Source organism: Solea senegalensis, linkage group LG8 (assembly GCF_019176455.1).
Source record: "Solea senegalensis isolate Sse05_10M linkage group LG8, IFAPA_SoseM_1, whole genome shotgun sequence".
NCBI classification, from domain to species: domain Eukaryota; kingdom Metazoa; phylum Chordata; class Actinopteri; order Pleuronectiformes; family Soleidae; genus Solea; species Solea senegalensis.
This window is the reverse complement of record NC_058028.1, coordinates 8,488,691-8,511,108: the sequence shown is the minus strand read 5'-3', so window position 1 is coordinate 8,511,108 and position 22,418 is coordinate 8,488,691. Positions and strand designations below refer to the sequence as shown.

At 41.3% G+C, this 22,418-nt stretch overlaps 1 protein-coding gene across 8 annotated transcripts in view; it reads left to right on the top strand.

The window, feature by feature from the left end:
• Positions 1–22,418, top strand: part of tenm4 (teneurin transmembrane protein 4) — a 168,465-nt gene that overhangs the window by 113,475 nt on the left and 32,572 nt on the right. For 6 of the 8 annotated variants that reach the window (XM_044031683.1, XM_044031684.1, XM_044031681.1 and 3 more), the window contains 7 exons: positions 4,748–4,867; positions 9,681–9,942; positions 12,122–12,389; positions 12,476–12,619; positions 15,469–15,718; positions 16,089–16,109; positions 21,105–21,337. In XM_044031683.1, the coding sequence (XP_043887618.1) occupies positions 4,748–4,867; positions 9,681–9,942; positions 12,122–12,389; positions 12,476–12,619; positions 15,469–15,718; positions 16,089–16,109; positions 21,105–21,337 (1,298 nt within the window). The remainder of the gene's footprint in view (positions 1–4,747; positions 4,868–9,680; positions 9,943–12,121; positions 12,390–12,475; positions 12,620–15,468; positions 15,719–16,088; positions 16,110–21,104; positions 21,338–22,418) is intronic. The other 2 variants (XM_044031682.1, XM_044031680.1) reach the window with 1 other exon arrangement.

Sequence of the window (22,418 nt, the reverse complement as noted above, 5' to 3'; positions counted from 1 at the left end):
TCATTAAAGGTTAATCATTTTGGTTTGTGGACAAAACAAGACCTTTGAGAACATCATCATTTCTAGGTGTGACAAACACAGATCAACATTTTTTTAAGGTTTTCTGATATTTTATCGAGGAAATAATCGTCAGATGAATCGATTACGAAAACAATCGTTAGTTGCAGCTCTACAATATTCACAATTTGATTACTGCAGAGACAGAGTGACAGAGAGAGAGAGAGAAAACATGCATTACAGCACCTTCTCTGCAAAAACGCTGGTACCAGGTATGCATAGAAAGTGCTTAGCCAACTCGGCCAGGAGGAGTGGACACTCGGGAGTGTTTTTTTTTAAAAATACTTCCCCTTCACTTTGCAAATCCTGCATGTAATGTGTCTTATCGAGCTTCTCCTTCCCCCTGGAGGGTGTGGAATCTAAAATGTGACCAAACGCCTGCCTTCAATGAGACGGGGGCATGTTGAATTAGTTTTTCCCTCTGCGTTTTCATTGCTCACGGTAGTGAATGTTACGTAGGTGTGGTTACAGAGATCATCCATTATTCACTAGAAATGGGGAGAAGACCTAAAAAACATGAATCTGACGGGCATATATTTTTTTCACACACCGTCAGCAAGGTCTCGTCTCTTCACTGTCTTTATTCAGTATGTTGGTCTTTGATGCCTGTGTTTGTTATCCGTCCGTGATCAGACATCACTTGTCGGTGAAAATCAATATATCAGCTCCTGTCATGCCGCTCCAGCTCCGCGTCCGTCTGAACTTTTTGTGTCCGCGTCTGTCGATACTTAAGAAAAGCCCCCTGTAAGACACACATTTGTGACATTCTCCCTCATTGACATTTTTGCTTCGGCGTTTTAAGAACCACTCAACATTTTGCCGCTCTTCGCTGGACAGAGGGCGGAGGCAGAGAGGGATTGAGTAATGCTCTTGTCTCTCTCGCACAAGGAGATGCAGTGATAAATAAGTAAAATGGAGAATCCAGAGATGAGCTGCGAGATTGGAGGAGGCCTCCGCTCACCTAAAAATATCACTGGCAATCTATTATTCATGCTCGGTATTCGTTCCCCACCCACTGACAGATATGAGCAGTTATGACAGGGGGGCTCTGTGCTTGAGATGAGCCTCACAGGCACGGTCCTCGCATCGTCCTGATACGCCTGTCCTTGTCACCCGATCATCTTTTTATTGATCCACTAACCACTTCCTCATGCTATTAGACATGTCGGAGTGCTATTCCTGATGTTTCCCACCACAAAAAGCTGCAAAGGTGCCACTAAATAAAGCATCTGCCACTGCATAAAATGTCTCGACTCTCCGCCATGACACACAATACAAGTGACTGCCAAGGCCCGGCAATGGATGCTGACTGGAATAGTAAACAGGGACTTTGTCTATGGAACAATATGGCCAAAGATTGATAGCTGGTTTATAATAGCAAGGCAGAGGCTATTTGCTTAATTTACTGGCTTGCACTTTCCTTATTTTATTTATTACACTTGTATAAGCATGAGGCCATCAGAGTCTGGAATAACATCTCTTAAATTTACTCTCATATTTAGAGAAGTAAAAATGTACCTTGATGTGTCCTCACTTTCCATTCTACGGTGTGCTGAGTAACATACAGGCGAGGGAAAAAGAGGACCGCAGGGACATGCTTATTTGCAGCGGGGTTTACCCTATAATCAAGTCATTTGCATGGATAATGGTGTTTTTGTTGCCTCTGCGGTTGGTGGTGGTACCATTTATTAGCCTTCCTCATTTAAAGTACTCTATACTTAAATCTATTTTATCCGGAATCCGATTGAGTAATGCAGCTGCTTCACAGTTGTATTCTGGTTAAAGGAGATGTTTAACAATTTTGTGACAAGTCTTTAACAGGGTTGTGTCAATGATATTCCACCAGTGGTTGTTTGCGTTAGTTTTCTGGTACGTTGTGTGTGGTCAATCTGTAGAAAAGTGGAATTTTCCATGCACGCACAGTGCTGTAGTTAGCGTTACATATTGATGGCCCCGCTCTCGCCGTACGATATCCAGAGGACGATTATCTGACAGCAACCTTGATTTGCACCACACCTTGATGAGCCCATGCTTCATGCCGGGCAAAAATCGGTGGCAAAATCCACATCAAGACTTGACTGGACTCACTTAGCCATTAAGGATTAAAGATCCACCAGTGGGGAAAAGCCCATTAAGACCCAGGAACATCTGGCTTTTGTCTGCAATGGGAATAGATATAATCAGCATTCACTCCTGCGTCTAATGACACTGCAGTCGACACAGGTTTTCATCGGCTCACACTCCAATCAGCAGTGATGGAAACAGGACACCTGGGTGTTTGTGCTCATTTCTTCCTTTTCTACTTTATTTTCACTGTTGTTGCAAAGTCTGCACATTGTTCACCATGGCTTTACAGCATGGCTTTTTTTAAGCATGTTTTCCTTTAAAATAAAAAAAGAAACTTATAGTGATAATATTGGTGCAAAAAAAGTATTCTACTCCCCCCCGTAAAAGAACCTAAACCAGAGACAATATCCTGCTGAGTTCAGAGGGCCCACCTGTTTATTTTTCTCAACATGTCCTGACTTTGCCCTCTGTGGATGATGTATGATCAACTGGAGGTTGGAAATATTATGGAGTATGCGTTCGACTTTGTGACGACGTCTGGATGAGTGAAATCCCACTCGCGGGGGGGAAGTTTCTGCACTGAAGGCTTCACGACCCCTTTGCTGCTCTTTCTTCCTCTCTCTCTGTGATATTTGATGTCAATATTTAAATCGTTTGTCTTCGACGGCGAGGAATCGTCTCCCCGTGTGGTTCACAGAGGCAGCAAAGAGCAAATAGTTCCACTTCCACGGCTCTGTCTGAAGAAAATGTGGATGATTACCTTTTCAAACAGGACTAAAATAAACTGCTGGCATGAATGATTAATCGCATATGGCCAAGCCTGTTCTGGGTTAACTTTAGTGGTAATTCAATGTAAATGAGTCTAGAAGGATCTTTGGCCATGAGACCTAGGATTCAGAGCAGTATCTCCTTGCTTGTTAACGGTGTGGTGGTGGACAGCCAAGGTCTTCTGAAGGAGACCTGCCCTAATTAACATAAAATGGGGTTCCAGGGGACCAGGATAGTGTAGGGTGAATGATCTTGCCTCTGGTAAGGACATGTTGAGGGCAACTACTAACACGCTAGTGTTAATTGTTTCCAGTATGTGGCAGTGTTTAAGACCCAAATGTATTAATAATAGCCACGGTCTAATGAAGAAGTGGCAGAATGGCAGGGATTTTTTGCAAACCTCTACAGAAACCATGGTCGACCATACGTTGGCTGACGCTAATTACGAGGTCGGAGTTCCTCAGCAGACATGTGATACAGCAGATCTCTGATCGCATCAGTTCAGTGAGATTAGGAGTTGAATTGAACAACTTTGTACTATTGATTGGTGGGAACTGATGATCAGACGTAATTTATGCCGCTTCTGACGACTTGATGTCATTCTGGAAACCCGTCAAGGTCTTGATAACTAGCAGAGCAAGTCTTCCAATCTGCCGTCCTATTATTTTCCACTCTTGCGTTGTATAATGAAAAAGATAAATCCTTTTTTTTTTTTTTTTTAATTAGCGCAAAAGCAAACAAAAGCTTCCTTATCTTATTATCCATTCTGGATAGAGAAATCCTCTGAGATAACCTACAAGGTATCAGTTTGTGTCTATTGTGGGCGTTTAATGTATAGAAAAATGTTTCCCTTTAAAAACAACCACAACTTTTCAATTGTTCTGTTGGTGCAAGAAAGATATGTTACTGTGTTTATTTACATGTATTTGCATTAGCTGCACCTTAACAATCCAGTACTGTAAACCTATTTACTCACTTGTTTGCTTTTTATATACATTCATACCTTTTACACCTTTGCACATACTGTCAGCGTGCGCTTTAATTTGTCAATTACTTGTTAACATATTGTTTTTGTTTTGTTTCTTTCTCCTTAATCCTTCTTAAATATCTTTAATTACTGCCCTACAAGCCATGGATACGCCCCTTTCTAGGATAGGATCTGTTGATTCGTCTCTATTCACCGACTGTGTATAAACCCGCTGCCAGTTCCTCATGCTGCATATAAGCAAAACACCCATACTTAATATGTTGAGTGTGGGTGCCACCAACTTTGTTTATTATTTGTAATTTTTGAGCATAAATCTATATGGTTGTGATCGACAATCAAGGTCCCGCCAAATGTCAAAGCTCAACGATTGCGATTCAGTCTCAGCTTTCATTAACCTGTTTTTCACGCCATTCAGTAACTAGACGCAATAATGAAACGCAATCATTTAAGCAGTGTGATAAGAACTACATGAAAATAATTCATCAAATACTTATTTTCTTCACAACTAACTTATTTATTTATTATCCGTTATCAAAATAGTTGCTGATTCATTAACTACTGGATTTGTTTTGCAGCCCTAATCTGAAAAGACAAAAAACCCTTTTTGTTTTTGCCCATGTCCTCTTCACGAACATGACAGATTTGGGATTTATGAACCCTCAGTGCAGCCGGTCATTTGTCATCCGTCTTCACACACATTCTACTTTATCGATTGCCACGGGGTTGGTAGACTACATTTAAAACAGTCATACACACAGCGCTGTAATGACATACCTACTATGTATGTATGTATGTATGTATGGAGTTTTATTAATGTAAAAGTCTTCCATAAATGTAACGCCGTGGCTCCGTCTTATTCCCACACAGCCACGCTTGTGTTATCCGTGGACAAGTTGTGACCTCTGACGGAACGCCACTGGTCGGAGTCAACATCAGCTTCATCAACAACCCATCCTACGGTTACACAATTACCAGGCAGGACGGAAGGTAAGAGCCCACTGTCAACACACACACACACACACACACAAAGAGTGCCATTCACTGCTGCATAAGTATACGCCACTGAGATGTTACAGTGATGCTTATATGATTGTCAAATACTGCTGTTTATCTGTGTTGAATTCTAATGATGGCGGGGGAAAGAAAAAAAAACACTGTTGCCTCCACAAACTGTGCTGCCATTGATCTGCTTTGTGCTTTCATTTGGTCCAATTTTGGAGTTCTCGGCTCAATTCCCAGAGAAATCAAACAAAGCCCTTCTGGTGCACTCATAAGTTATGCTTCAGTAGCATCAAGGGAGGGGAAAGAATAAAATATGGCAATTCAAAGCAGATCACTGGGGCTAGGAAACGTAGTGCAGATGGATGTTATTTATTTGACAACGGAGGATTTAATTTTAAGTGAGACGTTTTAAGTTGAGGCCACACACGTGCGGTTAATATCTGGCACATCCTTCTCCTTTTTTACGTTGTAGCTTCATTTGCCATCGGTGTCATTGGAGAAAAAGAAGTACTCCTGATCCTAACCTTAATTTTAAATTCATTATTCACTGATTGGAAAAAAGAAAAAGAAAAAGATCTTTAAAGAGTAGCTTCCTCAGACAAGTCTACATGTCTTCTGCCTCGGCAAGAAAGTGGTAACCTCATCAATAAACTCATTGTCTGGCTTCTTTTTGATTAATTGCCGCACCACCGGAGACCTTTTTGGAGAAAGATAAATGTTTGTGTTAAGGTGCTCTAAAAATAACAAGAGGGAAAAAGTCTGTGTTTTCTTCGTGGCTTCCTTCGAGTGACTTTGTGCCACCTGCTCTGGCTCCGCGCGTGTTTTCCGAGCAAAATGCAGACTAAAACCTCAGATTGGCGCCGCCGTGTTTCTCGGAATGAAAGAGGAACACTTGAGAGAAAACACTTAGAGTAATGTTGTCACTATAGCTTCTGTTATTTCCAGGTTGCACACACATAGAGTGTCATACTCCACCTCCAATCCTCTGTATCTCTCACAGTAGCCACAGTGTGTTAGTGGCTTTGTTAGGGGCGTGTGTGTGTGTGTGTGTGTGTGTGTGTGTGTGTGTGTGTGGGCTTTGTGGCAAACCAAGCTCCTCTATCACAGCACTGTACGAATTGGTGTTTACTATCCAAGCCCCACTTTGTCCTGACACTTTTATCTGTCGCTGACACTCCACAGGCCCACATTTTCGCTGCTGTTTTGATCTCGATCATTCTTTCTCCTACACATTCCCTCCTTTTTCTTGTCAGTCGCCACGTCTTCCTAGTTATACAGAAATCTCACATCTCTACCTTATCATTTTGACCTTCTTCACTTATTTCCTTTGCTCTCCATCCCTTCATTCTCTTCCTCCTGCAATTACCCACTGTCCTTAACCCTTCCATTTCTGGCCACTACTATTTCCTCATCCCTGTGCCTTTCTGGAGCCCAGGACTCGTGTCCTTTCCACTGCACTGACTTTCCTCATCAATATCCTCCCCCCATGTATGAAATGTTTCTTATGCACCACTCTGTTTCTCTTTTTGCAAAGCGCCATGCTCTTCTTTCCCTTCCAGCATATATGTAAACACTACTCCATCTCCCAGGTTCCCCTGTAAACATGCCCAGTCTCCTGCAACTCCTCTGCAATCATTGTAAACACGCTCAGTGCAGCATGAAATCAGAAATGCACCTGTTCAGCCACTTAGAAATAGGAAAGCTGTCTCAACTCATTTTTATGGTGTGTTCTTTATTGTCTGAGGGCTTAGTTTTTGGTTTTTTTGAATTACCTTTCCCACTATCTTGAAAAGTTTTCTGGCTTAAACGAAGGAGGTTAGTTTAGCTTCTTTACAACTGTGCAGCCATTTTCTGCCTGGCTGAGCATTGAGATAGAGCCATTCCCCTATATGACTTTTTCCAGTAATGAGTAAATGCTGACATGGATTCCAGCTAATTACATTATTGCGTGCTTGCAAAGACATCTGTAAGAGTGATGGTGATGACTTGGAATTTTTTTTTTTTTATTTTTTTTAAAGATCCATCCCAATGACCCAGTATGCCATCAAAATATTATCATGATTGTTTTACTTCTACCTATCTCAGTTAAACACAAACTTTTTACACCTTTTTCCCTGAGCATATTTAACTGTGTCATCAAAATGGCAGCCCGTGGGCCACATGTGCCCCCCCAATCAATAACATGTGGCCCACCACTTAATATCTTGTTATAATGACGTTCCTCTTCCTTTAAACACAGTGAGATGACAGAATATGAGACTAAATACATTTGCTATAGTATGTTTTACATTTTTTATAATAGTAGTAATACTACATTCAGTTGTAATTGTCATTAAACATTCAGCATTACTTATAGATTGATTTCTCTGTTTTTGATATTCATAGATTCATTTTGCGTCATAAATTATGTCATAACTATAAAGTATACATCATTCCATAACAAAACAAGAACTTTTACTTCGAAATTCAATTAAGTGTTATCATAAATATATTTATTATGTTATAATTTGAAGGTCATATTGCCCACTTAGTTATTTTTCCCCCACTTTTTGTCTCTCCCCTCTTGACCAGCTCATTGGCCCCCAGGCCAGTTACGATACCCTCGATCTATTATACTGAAAAAGTTAGACAAAATATTGCAACTCCTCAACTTTTAGAGTATTTTGTATTCCCACCTCACAGTATACTGCCGTTATTCATCTTTAACAACTGTTGCTGTGTCCTTGTTTGACTTATTTAAACTTAAGTAGATACCACCCTGTACATAATAAATACACATTGGCTGAGAAACGATTGTGCACGTCAACTTCATTGGCTGATTTAGCTCTCAGAGCCTGATGCGTACTCTTGAGGACACAAGCAAGCAAGGCCGTTGTATGCAGATTAATACTGTTTGTCACATGGCTTAAGGCTGTTGCCATGATCGATAACGGCCACCGAAATCCCACCACCAGAAGTGTTTTGAGCAAGCATTGCCAGAGCCGGCCAGGTGAGGTGTCATGCAGACTGACCGGTTACAGCTGCACAGCATCTGACGGATCGCGGCAGCACAAGGGCAGCGCTATCACAGCCCCCATTAGCTCTGCAGCCTCTGTACTGCTGGGCAAAGGCACTCCAATCAGACCCAGCCAAGGGCAAAACACCAAGGGCGGAACAAACCATTGTTTATCGCCTCAGCCAATCAGATGTTCTCCCTCAAGGGAAGTTACATGGAGCAGATTCTTTATATGGGAGCTTAAACCAAGAGGGAGACTGCCTAGTTTAGAGGCCATTATTTGCACCTGCTTTTTTACCTGTAAAAGATGTTTCCCATGTGCGAGTCAGGCCCTGTCCCCAGAGCTTTCGGGTGACCCAGCGCTAATTGGCTCTTACAGTGAAGTGACAAGAGCTGCAGAAGTCCTGTATAGGCAACGCTGTTTGTCACCATGCAGCATTTAGAAGTGATGAAATTGCGGTGAGTTCGTCCTGTTTACTGAGACCCAGTCAGGTCAGTCAGGAGGTGTAGAGGCCCTTTAATGCAACAGTAGATGGGATTGCATTGCAGGGCTTTTAGACTGATGTTAGAGTGGACAGCCTTCGTCTCAGGGATCGATAGAGAAGTGGCGGCTGCCTCCACCCTGCAGCACCAATCTTTACCTCTCACATAAATATGTGAGCACAGGAGCACAGTGCATCACACACACACACACACACACCAATGTTTGCGTAGCTGTTCTTTACAGGACACTGCATTGACGTCGATTCGTATGGACGGTCTAAACAAAGCATTATCCCGTACCTTAACCGTAATCAGTTTGTGTCCTTAACCTTAACCTAACCTCAAATCATTGCAATAGACTAAACCGGTTCCTCAGAAATGAGGTACTGCCTCATTGGGATCCAGGTTTTTGGTCTCTGTAAGGACCACTAGTCCTGACAAGATCAGTGTGTATGATAGAAAAGGTCCTAAAGAGGTAACAAATACAAGTACACACACTCTCTCGCTCTCTCTCTCGCTCTCTCTCTCACACACACACATACACACACAGAGTCTTGTTTGAACTCAAAGCATGCATCTGTTCTTTTCCTTCAAATCATATCCACAGATTATGACATTAATTAGGAGATTTATTTCTTACATTGTGATCAAACATCTCCCATCTGTGTGTGCCCAATAGATAAGACTGAATTAATAATTATTTGTCGAAGAACATGTTACTGTTTTTTGTTTATTCCTGGCTTTTATCATACTCAATGCAAATTTCTGCGTGGTTTTAGTCTCACGACATACGCTAGTAAATGGGTTGCTTACAGCAGTGATTCCAAGTGTGGCCCACCACGGTCCCCTGGTGGGCCATGAGGGGTCGCACAAATAAATAAGCAAATAGATTGTGATTAAGCTTTGAATAACCACATATTATTCATAAAATAAAAAGTTACTTTGCAATTTGTCAAGTTAATGTAAATAGATTATTACGGATTATTTGTAATAAACTTAAATATAAGTAAATTCAAACAAATCAAGTCAATTCAACTCAGTCTTGTGTAAACAAAGCTTTTCAAGGCTGTTTCCTCCATTGTTGCGTGTAATGAAGCATGTAAATATACAGATGCCCGATTCAACGTTTAAACGTTATTTTCTGCTTTTCTATGAAATAAACAGTGCATAATCTAAGGTTTTTTAAAACGGACTGCGACGTCCCTATGTTAAGTAATATATGATTTACCGTATTTACTTGCATTGGATGTATTTAACCTCCACTGCATGTGAATCAACATTCATCCTTTCTGACACCTCTCATGTCTCTCCCTCTTCCAGCTTTGACTTAGTGACCAACGGGGGCATAGCCATCGCCCTGCACTTTGAGCGCGCTCCATTCATCACCCAGGAACACACACTGTGGTTGCCATGGGGACGCTTCTTCGTCATGGATACCATCGTTATGCGACACGAGGAGAATGATATCCCGAGCTGTGACCTCAGCAGCTTCACCAGGCCCAGCCCCGTGGTTTCCCCGGCTCCGCTCACCGCCTTTGCCGGCTCTTGCTCCGAAAGGGGGACGGTCGTGCCCGAAATCCAGGTAGATGCTCCGGCGCTCCCGTTGTCCCCGCTGCCCCACGGGGTTATGATCTACACAGGTTTCTCCTCCGAATGATTCATGCCACACATCTGGGGGAGACTATGAAGGCTATTCATCAAGTACAAGTGTGATAGTAACTCTGGCTCAGGGCAGTCCTGTGATTTTATCTCCCTGGTGTAATTGGCTTGTGGAACTTGGGCGATTTACAGTGTGCATTGTACTGTCTCACTGCAGAGTGATGATGATTACCTCGCACACAGAAAACAGCCAGGACATTTTTTAATTTCTCCTGGGTCATAGACTCTCAGGAGCAGCATACAAGCACCACTAGGAAAGGATTGTTATTATCTTGACTATATATTTTTTGATATCTGTCTACATGTATTGTTTTTTTGATTTTTTTTGTTTTTTTGATCGGGGACAAGACAACACATTTGGATGTGCGCAGCTGAATGTGTGGCTACCGCATGTCTGGCAGGCATCTTTGTGCCCTTCCCTAATTACTTTGTCTCCCAGTTTGCTTCATAAGATTTATGGCATATCAGTGAGGTTCGTATGCAGTCCAGGCTATTAATAGCAGCCTCGCCTTTGCCGTTCCTTGAGCCGTAAATGCATTAAACGGGGACATCATCCAAATTGTACTGGTCCATTTTAAAAGTGAAGTCCAAATAGTTCGGCTGCACCGCGTGAGCATTTACCAAGAAGGAACAGATCACAGGTGACACTGATGTGGCTTTGTTTGTGGCTGTTTTAATTGTCGTCGTGTTCTGTGCAGTGGAGACGGGCAACCGGGGGTGACTTAATTAGAGCAGAGAAAAGTTGGTCAACCAAACCTCTGCCGTTGACCTCTGATCCTACATGCAAGCGCCGCACAGTGTCTGACTGCTGACCTACTGTTCTATCTGTGAAGAAGTTTCAGGTCTGACCTCGGGGGAAATTTCTTACGCTGACCCTAACCTGAACTTATTGTTGTAGTGTAATTGGACTTAGGGCTGGGCAAAAATTCAACAACAATACATGTGGTTAAGTCTTAAATAGTGATGTGACCGAGGTTCAATATTCATATAACATTAATGCATTACACACGTAACACAGTTTTAGGTATAAAACATTATTATCTAGATTTGTAAAATGTTTCTCTGGTGCAATACAATTGATTTTTATTTTATCATTGAAACTATATTTCAGTCCAAATAGCGACTACACGTGTCAACCAACCTAGGTTTTTATTTTTTTTAATCCTGATAATGTTTTTAGCAGTGACTTGACATAAAACTCTACACCCCTACAGTCACAGACATCACTTCACCTGCAACCACTCATGTGTGACATGTGTCACTGTCAATTTTACTCTAAACGGGAACATAATTAACAAATTGGCACTGTGCAATTGAAAGAGATCGGAAATTTGCCACTGAGACCGTTAACTCCTAACGTAAATCAAATGAGTAGTCCAATTTTTTACTTCCAGGTTAGTCTCAGGCAATAGACTACATCCATTTTTCTTAGCGTGTCTATCTATAGCAATATTTATATAACAACAGTTATATAAATCAAGTTGCAATATAAAAAAAGGTTCAGTATGTGTCGACATCATTATTTTTAGCATTGCACATTTTTAAGGTGTCATTATCACAGATTTTTAAAATGTTATTTTTTTCCCATAAAAACAAATCCATCTTTAATGATCCGACATTTATCACAGTAATGATCAGGGGTGACTTTTTTTTTTTTTTTTTTTTTTTTTAATACCCAAAACGTTTTATCGCCGCATCACCTTGTCCCAATCGAACCGTGCAATCTCTGAGCCCGTGGATGCCAATGTCGTATGGATCGCAGCGAAGGCGACTGCCTTAATGAAGGATCTGCTATTATTAACTCAATTATGAAAAATACCCACTGGAGTGCATAATGATGAAATCCTTCATCGGTTTCTGTGTAATTGTCCTCAAATTGATATTTCTTATCTTCCCCCTCGGATCCATATATATTTGGTTGGAGACAAGGGCATGAAAAATGTCTGACAGGGGTTATATTGGCCCGCTGACCACAGCAATGACAAATTGATATTCCGTAATATATAGAGGCATCATATTAATCTTCACATAACCATTTCTTATCAGTTTAGCATTTACAGTTCCTATCGGCTGCCTTATGATCCATGTTTTTTTGTCCGCAGTCCCTGCAGGAGGAAGTACCCATACCGGGGACCGATATGAATCTGGGCTATTTGAGCAGCAGGACCGCGGGTTACAAGTCAATTCTGAGAGTCACCCTCACCCACCCCACAATCCCTTTCAACCTGATGAAAGTTCACCTGATGGTGGCTGTGGAAGGCAGGCTCTTCAGAAAGTGGTTTCCCGCATCCCCTAACCTGTCGTACGACTTTGTGTGGGACAAGGCCGACGTCTACAGCCAGAAGGTCTACGGCCTCTCGGAAGCTTTTGGTGAGTGATGATTAAAATATCTGCTTATCTCCCTAAATGTGTTCAGTTCTCTAATGCCAGTTCGATCCTTTCTTTCTTTTTTTCAGTGTCTGTCGGTTTTGAGTATGAGTCATGTCCCGATCTTATTCTCTGGGAGAAGAGGACTGCTGTTCTGCAAGGGTACGAAACCACAGCCTCCAAACTGGGAGGATGGACCATAGACAAGCACCACGCTTTAAACATCCAGAGCGGTGAGTCAGCTTGTTTTTGCCATTTTCTCAACACCTACAAGAGGATTGTTTATCCTCTTGTAGGTTTTTTATACTGAAGGAAATCTCACATTGAACAGTGCACTACTAGTTTCCTAACATCAGCGGTGGATCACCGGTTTACGCTGATATACCACAATCACAGATTTTTTAATAGTTTTTTTTGTAAAATTAAATCAATAATTTTTAGACATTTTGATTTGTAAGACTGAAACATTTTTGATTTATAGGCCTCGTCTCCTGATCTCATGTTGTACACATCATTCACAATGTTCCCATGAGTGCAGATAAGTACCACCATGTGCCTCAGATGATGCTTTTAGTGGGACATTGAGTTTTCCTCCCTCTCTGTAGCATTTTGAGGTGCTTTCAGTGCACCAGTGCCCACAGATGGATCCCACTTTTTTTTATTTATTTATTTTTTCATTGTCACTGTCTATTTTTAGCTAAGAGGGGTCAATTTTCTTATTGCCAGCAAATTACTCACTGAAAGGCAGGAGGAGGCAAGAAGAAAGAAAAACTTTGGGCTGCACCTGTCACTAGCTACATTTCACAGTCTCCTTGTATCTAGAAGGGCTCATCAGAGGAGATGAGGCATACTTATTTGGAAAGTGCTCAGGAAGGTGGCACTTTGATCTGTCACAGGAAACCTGCTGAGTCTGAATGTGCTGTCCACAGGAAGGGGAGAGAGCTGCCACTTGCCCTCGCATCACCTCCGTCGCTAGTTCCTCCACTGCATCCACCCTTTGGCACCTCAGTCTCTTGTTCATGACTAGCACTTTTAGAATCAGCCCTAATTTAATTGCGATCAGTGTGCTCTTCCTAGCAGCAGCAGCAAGCAGCAGCAGTCTGCAAGATTAAATCCGATCCCAAAAGGGTTACGCTTGGCTAATCTTTTCTGATAGACCGAATCTTGGGCTGCTCAAAGAAGTCAGGCCACTATCAGGAGCAGAAAAAAACATTGCAGACATGCAGATGCTGAATTTCAAATAAGATTATATTGATTGGGCAGCAGGAACATCTTTACATTTGCATATCTGAAATTTTTCCAAGAGTAAACTGGCAACTGTAATAGAAGCACGTGCGCACGTTTGTGTGGGTACATGCCTGAATGCCTGCATTTGAACACTTTCCGTGGTTGTCATGCAGGCACAATGTATTTTGTTGACTTTGGGGCAAATCTTTTTTTTTTTTTTTTTGTGACTGTGCCTGTGTGGTAATTTTCTAGCTCCAGGAGATTTCGCCGGTGCCAATTTGCCTTTTTGACATGACATTGTGCCCAAGTTTCCATCTGCTGGGTCCTCCTATTTTTGCAAATTCAAGTCACACTGGGTAGTTATTATGGCTACAGTTGGCAGAAATGCACAAAAATATCTGTTGCAGTCCCTGTAAAGTGATGAAAAATGTCTCTTCTGACTTTGTCACACCACAGAAAATAGTTCCTTCTAATCACCTTACTAAATTTGAGTGATAAAAAAGGTGCTATAATTCTGTGTGTACATCCTGTGTATTGAACTGTTAGCAGACAGGGAGACTTAAATATTGTGGGACAACCTCTGTAAGTGAATTCCTTCCTACTGACACATCCAGCAGGAACAGCGCCACATGCTGTAAGCATCCCGCTTTAATCTCGTTGCTCGCTGCTTGTTAACTGCACTCCACATTATTGCACACACTCGAAGCAGCGTGCATGACGTCTTCATTTATTTATTTATTAATGAATTCACTCTTAGAACGTGGAATTTCCCAACACAATCACAAAGCCCTCTGTGCGTCTCTGCACGGCAGATTGGAAATAATGTTCTCTACAGATTCCAAGTGGAGTTGCATATTTTTGGAATTGCAGCTGGCAGAATCGGGAGGAGGCTTCACTTAAACAGCATTTTATTTTATTTTATTTCTTAAGTGTGCGCTCTCTTAGTTGTGCTCTTGCTTTCATAATTATATCGTCTGATCTTTAGATTTAATACTCTAACATGCACTATTTCATGCATTGACATGCTACAGCTGTCTTTCTGTCCGTGATTGTCTCTTTCAAGTAAACTGATGAAATAAACAAACGAGAATGGCTAATGAAGTGACGTAAATCACATTTTGACGGAGCTGCAGTTGATATGGGCATGTGAGCATATCTTACTGAAACTAATTAGATGCAATCTTTGTTATCGGCGTGTTAAAAACACACACACAGCCAAGTCCTATTAGCAAAGTTGTACAGTATGTCACACAGTAGCAATTGACTGTAACTTTCTACCGCAGTGATTACAGAATAGGGATCAGCGCTGACTAACTGATGTGAATGTCTCTGTATTATAAAACAGCTTGTGTGCATCACGACACTCAAACAGGAACTGTATGTGTCCTCTGAAAATATGAATTCAACCTCAAATCATTGACCTTTTATTTGACTCACTGTGGATGCTGTTTGTTTGCTGTGGAGTTGTTGTGCAACTGTTGGGTGCATTTATTTAACATATTGTATGGAAGTACTCCTCCGCTTTAGTGATGCACCTTTTTTTGAGACCACCTCCAACCAAAGTTGCAAAATGTAGCCAGAACTGGTAGATTTGTACCTTTCTAAGTATTTCATGAGCCTCATTTATTAATGAAATCTGATTTAGCTGTTCAATATTCAATAATTTGTTCTTATTTTTAATAGCCTCAAGTGCTATTGTTTTTAATCTCAGCCTTAGACACCAGTTCTCATCAGATAACCAAGTATGCACTTGGGGTTTTGTTTGCATATCGTTTTTTTTGGAAAATTGAGCCTCTAGTCCTAAAACTAAAACAGGTTGCGGGTGTTACGTCTTTCTTCCCTGTGCCCTTATCAGGTATTCTTCACATGGGAAATGGGGAGAATGTCTTCATCTCCCAGCAGCCCCCTGTGATCGGCAGCGTGATGGGAAACGGGCGCAGGCGCAGCATCTCCTGCCCCAGTTGTAACGGCCTCGCTGACGGAAACAAGCTCCTCGCCCCCGTGGCGCTGGCGTGCGGCTCGGATGGTAGCCTGTATGTGGGCGACTTCAACTACGTACGGAGGATTTTCACCACGGGGAATGTCACCAGTGTCCTGGAGCTCAGGTAATGGGAGGAGTAGCCTACTAACACTCACTCGGAAGAACCGAGGCTCAGATGTGCTCGCACACAGGTCATAAACCACTGAGGTCGATTGAGAAAGAGAAAAATGCCCCAAAGGCCCAGGATTGATGGTCTTGCCTCTCACATCCACCTGTAGCAGCCAGAGTTTGGCCCTGATAGCAAATGTAATGGGGTCTTACCAGAAAATGTTGGAGCAGGAAGATGAATGTGTTTGTTCACGTTAGCAGCAAATACCACTTTCTAAATGTTTGTCATGATTCTCTTCTGACGAACTCTCTCTACTAACAACTAACATTTCCTCTTCTTTCTCCTCCTCTCTCTCATTTCCGCTGCTTGTGTCAAACTCTGACAGAAATAAAGACTTCAGGCATAGGTAAGCTGCACAGTGTTAAATATCAAAAATGGTGCAGTCCATACACTTGATGTCGAAATGACCTTTGGAGTCCATTTCAGACACACAGCACAATGATCCTATCTTGAAATACTGACTGCATAATTTTCACCTTCATGGGTTTATTAACTATGTCTCCTGAGCTAATCTTATCTCTGCATTCATTGCTTTGGTCCCCACAGTGTTGTTTTTTTTTTGTTTTTATATACCTGTGCGTGTGTGTGTGTGTGTGTGTGTGAGAGAGAGAGAGATTGCACAGGGAGACTGCAGCTAATTATTGAGTCAATAGAGGCTGAACTTTTCCTCAGGGTTAATAACAGGAGTCGAACTATGTTGCCCGATATAATTCAATGTTATGCCATTGTCTCAAACATCACTTGAGTAAACATTTCAAACTGTAATATAAAACTTCGGTACATCTTGCCACATCCACTGCAATCCAAAACAAACCATGCTACGGAGTCCAATTCCCTGAAATTGGGTACACATGCAAAGTCTGCGGAAATGACTTCGGACATTTTCCAGAGCTGCTGCCAGCTTCCCAGTCAAATTTGCAGAGATTCTTCCAGTGAACCCATGTGACAGCTCCTTCATGCTCAGGGCAGGTGCGGCCCTTTCCCCTCAGTGTTGCCTTTAAAGGAATACTTCACTTTTTCTAGTATTCTTCATTCTTTTTTTGTTATGTGCCCACCAGTGACACTTGGTCCGAGCCTTGAAACTACAACGCTAATTCGGCACTTTTTAGACCCACTCGTAGGGGGAGGGGACCTCATTCAGAATGTAAACAGTGTCCGCCATCTTTGCTAACAGGACCAAGTGTCACTGGTGGGTACGTAACAAGAAAAAGAATGAAGATATTTCTCAACTGAGGTTGGGAAGCACACACAGGAAAAAAATATTTGAGTTCTGACTTTATTCTCAGAATTCTGACTTTAAACTCAGAATTCTTAAAGTCAGAATTCTGAGTTTAACAGCAAACTTTTAATTGTCACGACCACATTTCTGACTTCATATATGAAAATGACCTTAGAAGATGTTAATGTTAACCTTTAGAAGATTACGGTGCTTTTTAACTACTTTATACTCTGGAAAATGAAAAGATTTTTAATGTACAACGCAAGGTGAGACTAAAATGGCAGCTCGGCATACGGTAGATTATATCAGTGGCTTAAGAGACATAGACAGAATGTCCAATGGCAGGAGGTAGCGGGGGAAATCTCCGTGTGCTGTCTTTAGATATCGTGTCTCAGTCAAAGAGACTATTGATTGACTTTCTGTCAGAGGGTCATGACTTCAGCGGGGGAACATGTGGTCAAATTGAGGATGAAAAACCCGGTGCTTCTGGTCACTGACCGCATTAATAAAACAAGCAGAAGCAGCAGCAGCAGCAGCAGCTCTCTCTCTTGCCTTTTCTGTCTCTGCAACCATCTCTTTCAGTCTGTAAATCTCTTTTTTTATTTTTTGGCAGAACAAACACATCGGTATACCCACTCATGTTCACTCACTTTTACATCAAATATGTTCTCATTTCCAGAGCACGACAAGGGGAATGTCAGTGCTCTTTTCCTTTGGCATCACTGCACCAAAGACATTTGCAAATAATAAATTAGATTTATTCTGGAAAACCCCCGCGTGGGTCAGGGTTCTATATAAAATGGGTGACTTCCTCTCGTTGTTGTGTGAGCCAGCTGTAGGCCTGTATATAGGCCGGTGATGTCACCGCTGTGTTCATTGACCCCCTACTAAGGATCCCCGCCCCCCCCCATCCACTCCATGCATGCTCCCTCGGTTGTCACACCAGCATGCAGCAAAATCCAATTATCTTCTACAAACTAGATGTTGTCAGTGAATATAGAGGCAGAATATGGTCATAGCTCAAGGTCAGGGTACAGCACCTCATAGTTTCAAACACCGTGGGGGGGCCACTACTGTTTGACATGCAACTCGGGAGCTGATAAGATATCAGCTGATTGCACACAGCAGATAGAATGCAAAGTGGAATCTATGTATTGAGGCTTGCTACTGACCTACTCTGACTCCATGTCCACGCTTACACAGGTTTGGGTTTTTTTTTTTTCCTCTCCACGTTGCTTTTCCTATGTGTTGTGGCCTTTTGTCAAAGCTGCGTCAATCCAAACTGAGCTTTATGGCAAAAACCCCGTCCACTGTGAAGATTTACACAAGCGCCATTTTTCATAGTTGACGCGTAGGTGGGGATGTTTTTTTAGGTCTCTGTAACATCATTGCTGTCAGTCGACCTGACTTACTTATAGCTTTTCCTGGCTCCTGGCTGGCCTTCGTGGCTTTACGGTTAGGGCTGTGCTGCCTGTTGCTTTGGCAGCACTTGACAGCTGTTGTTGCATTTCCATCATGCAGAGGGAGATTTATTTATTTATTTGTTTATTTATTTTAAGAAAGAAAAAAAAAAACACCTTTGCACACAAGACAGCAGTTGATTTTCTGAGCCAGCCACTTGTACCTGAAATGTACTATAGACGAACATATCAGTCAATTCAGGCAGTGGACTGAGATTTGCTGTCAACACTGATTCAGTGAAGGTCAATTGTCATTTAAAATCATATTCTGCACCTGACAGTGCCTCAGACCCACTGGACTGTGATCTTGTTGTGTTATAAAACTATAAGCTTTGGCACTGTCCTGTCAACCGCAAGTCTGGGAGGGAAAAAAATAACCCTCAAGGTTATAGTTGAAATTCTGTCTTAATCCACTTTGAATGACATGCTGCTGACAGGCTTCTCCCAAAATGCTTATCGGTTTCTGGCAGAACTGTGCTACATCTTCTCCTGATAACTCGGGTGAGCTTGGAGGTGGCGCTGACCATTATTTAGGAAAAAATGAAGAAATGAACAAAGGGCTCAATTCAACCAACCGGCAAATATTTACAAAAATATGTATCCACTTAGAGCTCGAATAGTCACATTTTTGGACTGAACCTGAACTTGATATAAACTGATTGCACAGTGTAATGGTGATAGAAAAATAACACAGTCAGCATTTATATTGATCTCCTATAACTATGGCTTTTCCTGTTATTCTGTTGCCCATCAGGATGTGATTTTTGCAGAAAAACGACAAATTGATTTAGGAAACAATGGTTACTGCTACTGTGTTTTCGCTGACCTAAACTCCTGCAGAGGATGTGTTCACCGAACACCTACAAACAGTCGTGTTAAATATGACACACGACAACACCAGCTCGGAGGAAAAGTATCCGCGTCTTACTGGCATCTGGCGACTGCTCTGTCTTTACATTGGACACACAAGTCGCCTGTTTTCCCTTTAACAGATGAGCCCGTCTTGTTGATACATTTTTTGATAATCATCCAATAGGGAGTATGACACAAATATGAATAGGGCAATATTTAATCATTCTGACTCTTGAGATATGATTAACAGCACACTGCTGCCAAAAGAATTTAAAGGAATACTTCACCAATTTGCATTTAGCTTTGTATGACTAGAATAGCTTTAGTATTATTGAAAAATTGTGCTTCCCAACCTCAGTTTCCACTGAGTTGAGAAATATCTTCATTCTTTTCTTTGTTACTAGAATACTAGCCCTATTCTAGTAATACAAAGCTAAATGCAAATGGTGAAGTGTTCCTTTATGAAATATGTAGCTCTACACTGATTCACCCTCAACAGTTTGTCTCACCAGCATCATGTAAAGGGAAATAAAAATAAAGTACTATATATATATAGTAGAATGCAGCAGAATTGTAGCTGACATCAGTGAAAAGAGTGTAACCCTTTTCAGGGGCATTTTGTATTCTTTATTTAGAGAGATATGTTGTTATATGACTGTCTTTCAATATTCTGAATATCACAAAATTGCCGTATTATTATATTATCATTATAATGGCTATATATTCATGAAATACCCTGCAATTACCACCCCTGTCAACTAATATATCTAGTGTCAGTCAACCATATATATTTTTTGAAATCCGTAAATAAACCACCTTTAATGTCATTTATGCTATGCATGGCAGTCGTGAGAGTACGGCAAAGCTTGTAAAATCCACTAAGATCAGTCATTGCTGTTTGTTTTGTGTATTGTTTCTTTGTTTGTTCGTTTCTTACAACTTATTTTGTGACACCATAAATCGTTCAGCTGCAGCTTGTGTGTGTGTGTGTGTGTGTGTGTGTGTGTGTGTAGCAGCAACAGCAGACTTTCAATAGAAATAATCCGGTCTCTGTTGCTGCTGCCACTTAATTTGTACTACTATGGATTTGTCCACAGCTATCTTTATCTTCTGTGTTTTCTGACACCTATCCTGACTGCAGTAATGCCACTAGATCACATACATCCCTCCACAGCAGGATTTGCTATATTCGGTTCTTTTGTCTGTCTGTCTGGTTGGGTAACAGGATATTTTCCGTTGCTTGATGGATGCATAATGTGTTTGGATGTTGCTTGTCTTTAAAAAAAAAGTCCCAAGGGAAATGGAAAACATGCTTGTTTGTACTCTTTCTAGCACTAACCAGGCTATCACTATTGTATAGACAGTGTCTGTTTCATGTTGTTTTCACATCATATCCAAGATATTTCTTGGATCGGGGAAGGAGCAGTAATTACGATCTCCGTCAATGTCCCACTAGACCATCATTCTCCTAAATATACATCCTCTTCGATGCTTCTATGTTCTGAATGTATTTAGACGAGTGGAGTATCACCTTTTGTTTGACACCAGGGATGTTTAATTATGCTGACTGTAAACTGATGAGTTATAATCTCCATCATTATATAACCTCATTCTATTTCTCCACGTTTAATCCCATTAAATGTTTTCTTTCTCCATGTCATTGGCTTAAATTGTAATTGTGCCCATTTAACTCTCTAAAATGGCTTTTGAATCCATTTTAATTGTATTACACAATGTTTCTTACTGAAAGCCTCTACAAGCTTTACTGACCCGGCTTTCTTCCTCTTCTTCTCTCCCGTCCTTCCCTCAGCAACAGCCCCGCTCACAAGTACTATCTGGCCACCAGTCCTGTGAACGGCGCCGTGTACCTTTCCGACACCAGCAGCAGAAAGGTGTTCAAGGTGAAATCTCTTAACGTTGTGAAAGACGTGGCCAAGAACCTGGAGCTGGTGGCCGGCACTGGTGACCAGTGCCTCCCGTACGATGACGCTCGCTGTGGAGACGGAGGCAAAGCTGTTGAGGCCACGCTCACCAACCCCAGAGGTATAGTTTCTTAGTTTTTTCCTGAAATAAAAAAAAGAATGTTTCAAAGAAACATTCAAAACAACAAAAGAGAAGAGCATTTTGCCTGCTGCTATAGGAATGTGCAATATAGAGGGTCTTATATCCTTTTTTTTTCCAGCACAACCTAGGCAATCTGATGAAAAGAAAAAAAATCCCCAACTTCATAAACACACCTGAGCAGAAAGTACACAAAATGTTTAAAATCGGATTGAATTTGTGAACATTTTTTGTTTTTATGAACAAAAAGAAAAGAAAAGCACTCTATTTTGTGACTTCTGCACAATTCTTGCTCATTTATATCACTACAAAAAATGTGACATAAAGTAAATCATAACTTTGACTCAACAAAACATAAGAAGCATTTTTATGTGACCTTTAAACACACCCCCAGGATGTCTATATAAGGAGTTGTGTATTATTACCATGGCTAAGGGTTAATAAATGAATGCCAAGTTGACTCTTCAGTAAACACATCACTGGCTGCACATGTAACTTATTAGCTGCAGTTATAATAAAACCTGAATTTATTTTGTAACAGCATGTATTTCCTGGTGCCTCTCTTTCCCATCGCCTTCATATTGAGATGATGCATTACTTAGTCATTAGATCACATGCTCACTTTTTCCCTCTCCCTGGGATGAAATCGTGATTCATGTGCACCTGAAATAGCACTCAACTCCAAACGGGAGACGTATAATATTTAGGTTGGTATTGGAAACATAAAACTGAAGAAAAGATGTGTTTATTGTTGTGTAAATATCGTCACACCTCGATTATAACAGGAAAAATAAAGAACATGTGCACAGCTGAGGTCAGTGTTTTCAGCTTCTTAGTTATTAGAGGCTGGGAACAAAGAAAAAAAAGGGAAAAAACTGCATTGAGTTTTAGTTGTAATTGAATCAATGCCCACAGTCCTATTCATCTATTTTGATGTTTCTATTGCTCCATGTTATTGATTGAACAAATCAATCCTCACATTAGTCTCATTGCTGTGATTAGTCTTTAATTTTTATGGCAACAAATAGCCCTAAAGTGTCATTAAGTGGTGCTCTGTCCTCGC